At 34.7% G+C, this 10,626-nt stretch overlaps 1 protein-coding gene across 1 annotated transcript in view; it reads right to left on the bottom strand.

Moving 5' to 3' along the window:
* The window catches only part of LOC110448918 (putative nuclease HARBI1), a 52,443-nt gene extending 42,142 nt beyond the window's left edge, over positions 1-10,301 (bottom strand). The window contains exons 1-2 of the mRNA XM_021495429.1: positions 10,223-10,301; positions 9,172-9,321 (exon numbers count right to left, since the gene is read on the bottom strand). Of these exons, the coding sequence (XP_021351104.1) occupies positions 9,172-9,321; positions 10,223-10,301 (229 nt within the window). The remainder of the gene's footprint in view (positions 1-9,171; positions 9,322-10,222) is intronic.
* Between the last annotated feature and the right edge of the window lie 325 nt (positions 10,302-10,626).

Genomic DNA, 10,626 nt, shown 5'->3' with positions numbered 1-10,626 from the left:
AAAAATATATCCCTGTTTCAATGATTTGTCAGTATACCACTTATTCACAGCTGATCTTGACCACACCTGTATGTTGTCACCAGGCAACAGTAGCCCCTAGGGCCCAAGCTCCCACAGGTGACACCCTGTGTATTATAATTACCTGGATAGACATATAGGAACCATGTATTACAGGTAACATGATGTAATAATGCTATACATTTTGTATATATGTAAAAAGTTTTGATAAATTTTAGGGGGGATGAATATTTTATGGGGGGGATGAGTATTTAATGCATTAAATACTCATCCGGATGAGTATTTTATGGGGGATGAAAATTTTATATGACACCGGTATTGATAAGTAGTGGAACAAGCTATTAATTATCACATTTGAATGATTAGGCAAGCTTTATTTATGAGCACAGCGTCAAAACTGTTTGTTTTTATACAGAAATGAAAACGTGTGTTGTAATCCAAGCTTCGGAGTGTAGATACCTTTGAGTCCCCTCATAAACTTTATTATACATACAGTATGAGGTTGTAGTATAGCTAACAATTTAATTTCATCTCTCGCATCGAGGACGTTAAAAGTTATGTAATATAATTTGCACTTTGAAAGGATACAAAGTAACCTTAAGATAAATGACTAGAGGCGATAAAACCTACTACTGTCTTACATGTCAAACAGCGAACTTGATAAATAAGACGCTGTGGCGTCTGTATATTCTTATTAAATCCTGTTTCCTGAAAGAACCCTTATAAACTTACTACAGACAAATCCCATCTAATCACTCAATGACAAATACAAACATTCATTATTTCAATACACAATAAACATAGACACTATCAACCAGAACCCTTATCCATTGTAAATTGATAACAAAAACATCGATGCATTATGATCTATCATACTTCCTCTATTTAATAAGATGATGTTTTGAAGAATACATATCGTCATATCAGATTCAACTTTTGGGAAGTTAGGGAATTTTGAATATGTTTCGATAGATTCTAGGCATAGTATCCAATGAAATCATGGTCATTCGTATGCACAAGGGTATTCTAAAATCAGCATCGTACGTGCCAATGCACACAGAACCCCTTTCTGATATACAGCATGTGTCAACATTTGATATATAAACCCTGTGGATAAGTATACATGTCAATTGATACTTACGTTATTGTAACACATCACACATTCGACGACCATTGATATATGAAATAATTATGTAACGAACAACAGCTGTGTGGGTTATATAGCGACTCGACGGGGAAAATCATTACAGCTTATTAAAATGAACCTATTATTCAAACATTCTTTTTTAAGCTCCTAAAAAGCAAAATGCATAATGCGTCAGATGTCTCAGCTTGATTTGCATTTATATGAAAAGTAAATCAGACAGGGATGCATGCATGTTCCTTTACTTTTACCAATAGTTTCATTGGGATTAAATCTATGCTCGATAATATCATGAAACAAGCTGGAAAACAAATATGCAATAGTCAATTTGTATGGAATATTGTATAAACAATGTACGTAAGAGACATTGAACTACACAGGTTTTAAATTTTTGTAATAAGTTATGTATTTATGTATACTAAATGAATGAATTATTATAAAATTATGCTTGAAATATCATACAGCACTGAATATTTATGGGTTTAAATCGATACCTTACGATAATATCACTCGGTAACTATCCTATAAATCCAGCGCTTTTTGCGCTACTGTTCACAGACAAACAACAGTTTATTGTGACACTGGCGACATATTACTGACACAATATTGCTGGGATCTCTTTAATTTATTACATGTATCCCTGATACCTCGCAACAATAACATTCTTTCTCACATATATCCGTTCCAAATATTAAATAACATCGGTAGATTTAGCACTTAATATCTTCTCACACAATCCTACCAATCTTGTAACTTCTTAACACTTAACATTTATGTCGATTTTGAAATATTAAACTTACAACATTACTAACGGGGACGGCTAACTTCTGGCCGACTTGTTTCTACTCAGCATTTAACGTCAATAGTGAAATTAGATTATTTTGCCTATACATACATTTCTCATTCCAGTTACCCAGGTTGAGTGCAAAATAAAAACTGGATGGATGCTATATTGTTTGAGCTGTAATAGATATATGAAGTAGTACCATAGAGTATATAAGAAGGTGTTGTCTGATGCACAATCCAACAGCGAATTAGTACAACAATAGTTCTTTGTCTCACATCGGGATTCACGCATGCTAAAGTATTAGGCAGGTGGCTTAGGATCAGTAGAACGCGTCGGAAAATGCAGTTGTAGTGAAATACTCCCAAAGGTTATGTTAATTAATTAATCATTAACCTACAATTCCTATTATGAATATGGTCTTTGTGTGGCTCAGTTTAGCGAGATAGGACACACTCTTGTTGATATTCAATAGGCCAACGAAAATTATTTCCGTCGGTTGAGAATGTAAAATAGTGACCCGATATCGAATCATTTACATGATGCTGCATCACCGTAAACCACAGGCTATATTATTTTTTCAATCAACCATCCCAAATTTGACTGAAATGAGCGATGCTATTTACAGTTATGTCTTTGAAATGAGTATCCAAATGTAAATGTATACTTAGCTTAAATGTTTTTACAATGTATTTGTCAGACAGGAAAAGGAGGTCAAAGATAAAAAGATGAAAACTATGTGTAATAATTAAATCAAATTAACAAGCCATCCTGTATGCATGCATTTATCTTATAAAGTCTAATCATGAAACCGGGCTAGAAAATGTCCTAAATAAATATATTTTATCAGAGTTTACATATGTACATAACACCGCATATAGTTGTATGGAAACTCTAAAAAGTGAAAATATCGAAGAAAATAGTAAAATCTTGCTCAAAAATTCAAAACTAACTAACATCTAGTCTCAAAACGACAAAATGAAGTATTGCCCCGTGTTTCAATAAAATTCAATTATTTTATTAGTATAACAGAATACCGGTTTCTTAAGGAAATAGAAGCATGAGTAAAAATGTCCGTCAATTTTGAAATAAAGCTAAAACAAAATACAAGCATGGTAATAAACATCTTTGCTAGCCATGTGTTCGCTTCGTATACACTCCACTTACCCTTGGCGAATAGAGCCGTGTTTACCGAGTTTTCAAATTTTCGTGCGGTGCCAATAGCTCGCATCCAATGAAATCGCGTCTTACATATAGCCATGTACGTTTATGTCAGTTCGTTTGGGAACTCATTGACATGGCATGATGTGGTTAACATGAATGCTGACAAATGAACACTTCTTTAAGGTATGAAAAATAACGTAATTTTCATCCCAGGTATGAGGGCGTTGCCCCAACGCGACCACGTTTTTATTTAGCATAATTTTATGTGCGTAGTTAGCTTCCCTTAGCTAATTTCAACTGGTGCATAACACCATGCATATAAATACAGGTTGTTCCTTTTTTTTTTGGTTCATGCATGTGGATGCACAATTTTTTCCCCTCTCCCACAACGCAAGTTTGTATACGAGTTACCTCCCCTGTGCTAAAGTCGTTATCAAACTTCTATAAGTCGAATAGATTTTTAATAAATTTCACCCATGTTTATTTTCGGTAGGGAGAACATACTTTCTTAGTTTTTATTTGATGATGATGATATGATTATGATGATGATGATGATGAAATAATTATGATGATGATGATGATGAAATAAAGATGAATATTTTTTTTCTTTCTAAAATTTGCAGATTGAAAATCAAAAGGCAAATTCATAGTTATATCAGCTGATGTACCAAATTTTCTACCGTGAGCAACACATTGTGTGAGTATTTGTTATACATCTATTCATATTAATTTAAAGCTGGTGCTGCTGATGATGATACTAATGAATAATATATATTTTTCTTAAATTTCCAGATTGAACATCAAATCCCAATTCAATAAGTACAACTACTTATGTGCTGCACACATTCTGTACACTGTCCGTGAACAACATATTGTGTGAGTATTTGCTATATGTCTATTCGTATTAATTTACAGTTGGTGCTGCTGATGATGACAATAAGAAATAATATCTATTTTTCTTAAATTTCCAGATTGAACATCAAAGCCCAATTCAATACGTACAACTACTTATGTGCTCTACCACATTCAGTACACTGCCTGTGAACAACATGTTGTGTGTATTTTTTTTATATAACTATTAATACTTATTTAAACTTTCTGCTGCTGCTGCTGCTGCATGGCGATATTGATGATGACATTTTATGAAACTTGATACAAGTGTTTGGTATGGCAATGCATTGAACAAGTTCGCATTTGAGGTTACTGTGTTCAAGGTCAAGGTCTCTTTAACTATTTTTACCAAAAACTTTCTCATCATTCTAGCAACTTCATTTCCTATTACATATGTCTCAATGTGTAAATGCGAGGGGATGTGTATCACTGTGAGTCGTTGTTTAACCACAAATCCAAACAAAACATGTTGCTACTAATGATAATTTAATGAGGATGATGATGATGAATTTATATTTTTCTTAAATTTTCAGGTTCAAGATCAAAACCCACAAATTGATACTGGTTACTACTGTATCACCTTCTGCTGTGTGACTGTGAGCAACATATTGTGTGAGTATATCTTACTACATCAGTATTAAGTCCATGTGAATAATATGATATATGTATACACATAACATACACATTAAACACATTTACCTTTCTCTGAGAATTGTCCGCCATCTTAAAACTCCTTTTTAATTATGAAAATAATAAATACTTAAATAAAATGTAATCCCTTTATCTCAATCAGATGAACAATTGAGCTGGTACATCGATAACGCATATGTTTCACAATGGTATGTAACATCGATATTGACCTTGGATCTGCGATCTTTAAATGCGATCTCGTTCCCACCATCTCAATCTTCAGCCGCAGTAAAATTAGTGAAGAAGCGGCAGAGCGATAGGTAAAACCGAAGTGTCACAAACGGAAGGTATTGTTTGATCAATAAGACATACTTAATCTACAATAAATCCTTGTTCAGGGGTTCTTGATGCAAATGATTCTTTAGAATGTAACTAAGTCTGTTTTGAATATGATGTCAGCTAGAAATTCACGAGGGTCGGCCTCCTGATTCTATTAATCTATTATTGGTATTTACGGGAGGAGTATTTGTAAATAATGTCGTTCTGCAAAGTATGGTACTCAAACAGGCAGGCAAGTACTCTGAACTTCTTCAAGCAACACTATTTGTCCATGAAAGCTTTGGATGTAATTTTAATATTTGAAAGAGACAACCATCTTAAGCTTTAGGCGTGTCGCAATTTTGTATACGACAATAACAATAACATCATCTTTTAAAGAAGGTGTTCATTCACCAATTTTATAGAGTTTTGGTGAACATTAAAAACATTAGATACTTTTTCCCCATACCATTTCTTTTATTAATTTAATGATAAACAAAATATTATCAGGTGTGTATATATAAAATGAATATTCACTACAATAGCTTATCGTTGTTTTGTCGACCGTTCCACAGATATCTGGTTCTCGTCTTACTACGCATTCATATTATTTTGATTGGGATATTAAGAAAGAGTGTACAAATTTTGGCAATACCATAAACATGTTTATGTGTTCCTGTGATCAATAAACTGAATAATCTCTTATCACTTATACACGATAGAATGAAAACAGTGAGAGTAGATCAAACAAAGCATACATATTTAAGGTACACTGACCACATGCTTACACACATTTCTTTGTTTATTTTGTTCAATATTCTTGACCATTAACACGAAGCATTTAATGGATGGATGGATCGTACGTTCAACACAATAACGATATTTTGGAAGCAGCCTTCATAAAGCGTTAGTCACTCGACACCGCTTAGCAATTCTACTTGTGGAGGTTTACGTCGGTGTTACAGGTGGTGGTGCAAGGTTTATGTCTTTTGATTCAAGTTTTTGTTTGTATATATTTTCTATTTGCATAGGTTATCTGGCATAAATACACTCTAAAATTGAACTCTAGTAGATTTGACACAATCCGTTATTAACTTCTTCATTTCAGTTGTAGGTTCCCTGATTATAAACCTGATAAACGAGACATTTTGAATCCCGTCAATGGTGGTTTTAGCATCTATATATTCGTTCAGGAGTACTTCATTGAAGATCGAGTGATTGCAATTAGTTTTGTTGATTCTATGTCGGATTTCCTCCATCTGTCTATCCTGGAGTTTAATGCACATGACTGAAAAAGAACAAACGAGCAATGAATACAATCAAAAAGGAAAGAGAGACATATTTTATGATGATCATTTCAAATGAAGAAACTGTATATGTTGTTTTCTGAAAGGTGAAATAAGAAATATTTGCAAACTTACTTCTCTGACATCTAGGACATTCATCACCATTACACAAAGCACACTTGTGGACGCCATAATTATCAACATCAAAAAGAAATTCTGATATGAGTGTAGGACTTTCATCATGTCAATTCTGTGTAAAACAAATATATATCGTGATGTAATGTAGTAAATGTATCGTAAGCTAACAATTCGGTAGAACAGTGCGATATTTGGTATAAATGTTCAATATAACAGAACACAAATTATGTAACACCGTTTTGCATTAAACCTCAGCAAGACCAAAAAACACTTACATAGTAAAATAATAAATATAAAACGGAATTTTAATAAGATATCCGAGCTAACATTTTACTCACCGTATCAAATTGTTATTTAAAGGAAATACTATGACGTTGAATCATATTAGTGTTTGTGTATCAACACAACTCACGATAACACTAGTTCCTTAGCACAGAATGGTTTCAACAACGTTAAATGATACTCACACGTCAGGTTTCTCCAGTATATAACCCGAGGCAAGTAAGGTGAACGCTACAGTAAGGTGTCTCATCAACGATAAAATCCCTCCGAGAGTCCCCACACAGGAGGCGGGACTGAGGAGTATAAGGACCTGCCACATTGTTACCTGAAACATAATACGACGTCAGACCAAATAAACTAGACAGAGAACCCTTAGTAGTGTTAACCATACTTCCTACATTATACATTTACATGCAACGAGATCAACTTACTGTTATTGTACTTGATCCTATTCCAAATGAAACGGTTAGGATAAGAGGGTGGATGGCCGGAAGGAACCCCAATAGCGCATACACAGACGTCATCCATATGATAGCAGTGATGAGAACAACTCCATGACAGTCGATATACTTCTGTAAGCAGTGTCCATATAATTCATTTAATGTTCGTATTGATAATAATAAGTTAGAGAAATATTACAATATGAATGCGCATAATACTGCAGAATCATAGGGATGCTACGAAAAAGATATGAGCATTTTATTCGGGATAAGAACGCCTTTGGATTAACAAGCACAAAGAAGAATCGGTATCAGGAATCGTTTAGTGACAACGATCATTATTAAAGTAATTGTAACAGAAAAACGGAAAGGATGCCAGCATCAGGATTAGGCTACCTTATTAACATATGAAAAACTTTCATTCAAGGCGCAAGACACATATCTCATTAAGAAAATTAGAGAGAGGTTTCAACAGCTTGAGATGTAGTACATCAATTGTTAATATATGTAAGGTGTATGATAAATGTGTCAGGATAAAAAACTTACAAGGAATAAGCTGAGGATAGGTGCTGAAATATTTAAGAGACAAGTAACGCTGGTAATGAAGCCTGCCTCTGTCATAGTGTAGCCATACCGTGATTTTAAATAATCCCTACAACAATATAATTACGGCATTAAAGTAATATGACAGCAATTAATTCAAAGTACGCACATTTTTAATGAGTACGTCAGATCCCAGTTAAAGGGAAATAAAAGGACACGACACAAAGAACGATAACTTTATCAAATAATCTTACGGTAAATTGACCAGGGAGCCGATCAAAGTGTCTTGGATTAACGCCATCGCCAATGTGAATAGCCAAAATTTCTTTGGCACTGTCCATATGTCTGTTAGTGTCTGAAAGTAGATAAAATCGACGTCTTAAAAAAAATAGAACCTACTTTTTTCAAAAATAAACAAAGATAATAACTCTCCTGCAACTCCCTTTCTGCTCTCTCCCCCTCTCCCTGTTCTTTCTAGTATTGCTGTTTGTTTAATCCACCCTCTCATCATCATGGCTCCCTTCTGATAGGATCGTAAATGCTACTCACTGGTATTTTGTTTTTTTCATAATCGTCTGCTTCTCGGGGCTCCTGCCTTTGAAGAAGCAATACGAGACCCACTGCACACAAAAAGCTGAACCCACAGGTTACTGCTCCTAAAACAAACAAATACCAAATACATACTACAGCCTCGACGAATTACGATGAAACCGAAATTTCAAGTTTATACATAAAACACGTGTAAACAATAAAAGAGACACATGCAAACGCCCAACAAAATACCCTGGCAAAACCAAATGCTCCGAAGGTGTAATGTCTCTCTTCAAACAGAGGAAAGTATGTGGTCGCCACCAATCTTAGACATGATGAATATTTCTCATAGCAAGAGACATTGCAAATCCAAAACATTACTTGATCATGATGACAATCGTGAAATTTAACGTCGTCGATTTCAACATCTTTTAAAGCAAATTTTGACTAACAGATAAAAACGATCGATATCCCAGTTCAATTTGATATTCATATTACATCTCTTTAACAGACCTCTACCACACGATCGATAAGTATCCAGTGTATGTGATCTTACTGAACAAGAACATATTTACATGCATGAAAACAAAATAATATAAATACCGTACCTAACCATATAGAAAGCCGAACTCCCACTGCTGCTGCCATATAAGGAGTTACATAAAAGCTTAAGCCCTCTCCAACGAGTCCTAGTGAACCAAATGCCATGGGTATGAAGGAGGCTTCTGGGAAACAATGGGCAACCACTCTGGCCTGTATTACTGAGAAACAACACGCATATTTAGCAAAAGAAACGACATGGCCCTATTTGTGTGAATTGCAATATTTTGGATAAAATAGCAAAGCATTCTAGCACCAACTCTTGTGTTACTCGACCGGGTATATGTAAACACTAGTTAAACCCTTCTAAAGAAAACGAAGGTTGCAGTAACCGCTATTATAACTGAATTACAATAATGGTTGATTCTTCACCTAATTGTACACACGGTAGTAGTTACATACATCTGAGTGACCCGCCCCCAACGGCCATTATGCTTCGCCCAGCAACCATCGTCAAGTACATTGGTACAGAAGTAGGAGAATGTGACATGGCTCCTATAGTGGACAGGATACACCCAAGCAACGCCGTTAGGCTCAGGATAATTGCAGATCCTAAAATAAACAAATATAATGAAGCGCAAAAATGAAATGTACATGCGTGTCCCCGACAACCACCTTAGTTGTATGAAGATTAACTCGGCAAGGAATTTTTGTTCGGTCTCAGTTTACATTGGATCACTATTTATTCATTCTGTGTCCTAGATCTTCACGACACGAATCTGAAATGCAACGTCTAGTCAGGGTACACACATGTTAAATTCATGAGAGAAATAAGTTTATTCATGATATATGGCCAAGGCATGGCAAATCGGGAGGCTGACCCTCACAATGACTTTGACCATAGCAGTACGGAGTAAAAGTGATTCTCGAAACACCGTATGCTCATGTTAAAGGACTGAACTGAGTAAATGGAGAGATGTATGTTAAACAAACCAATAGGTTTAAGATTCATTGGATTATTTTGTGTGGGACTAATAATAGTAGGTAACCTGCTAACGTCCTAAAATGAAGGGTCGTCCCGGCAAAATAGACGCAACATAATACCGGTGAGCGTAGGGCGATAATTCATGAGATGGGTGTCATCACAAACCCCTAGTTTTAAAGAGAAGTTGGTACATGTACATGTAAGTGGAGTATAGGTTCAAATAGATTAAAAACTTCCATTACATATAATTTACATATGTGATTCAGATTATGAAAATATGGATTCATCTAAGATACAATACTTACAAGTACTTATTAACAATGTAAATATGTAATGTGTTATGACACTGATCTGATTCAGAGATACAATATCATATGCTTTAAATCATACATAAAATAAACCCCGACATTTTGGAAATGTTTTAAATCATCAAATAAAGAACAATTGTCAAATTAAGAATTTAAATACTTAGTTATACAAGTGTACGATTTCCAATAAATCTGCTCACAGTATATTTGATGTACTTACTGCTACTCCCTAGTCTGTCAATCATGTAACCTGAGGGCAGACTGGATATGGCTAACCTGTCAATAACAAACATCTTCATTATTGTCGTACCTTGGTGTCTTATGTTGCTCATGCTTTCATGTTACTTATATGAACTAATATCATTATACAATTATAACAAATGCAAATTATGAACATGTTTTTCAAAACATATTAAAAGTATTTCGAACAACGGTTCTCTGTTGTGACACAGCGGTATACAACTGTATAGTGTTACTTACGTCCATCTCATTACGGAGAAAAGTACATTATAACGGACCTCTCCGAGACCGAGACACAAAGTGCAGTCTGTCTGCTTACTCGTGTTGTTTGACCCTGTAGTGTTTTGCTGTGAATACACAATAGAAAATTATCTATCCCACAAA

This window comes from Mizuhopecten yessoensis, unplaced genomic scaffold (genome assembly GCF_002113885.1).
Source record: "Mizuhopecten yessoensis strain PY_sf001 unplaced genomic scaffold, ASM211388v2 scaffold4373_2, whole genome shotgun sequence".
Classification (NCBI taxonomy): Eukaryota; Metazoa; Mollusca; class Bivalvia; order Pectinida; family Pectinidae; genus Mizuhopecten; species Mizuhopecten yessoensis.
The sequence above is the reverse complement of the archived record's forward strand: the minus strand, read 5'-3'. Positions and strand labels throughout refer to the sequence as shown.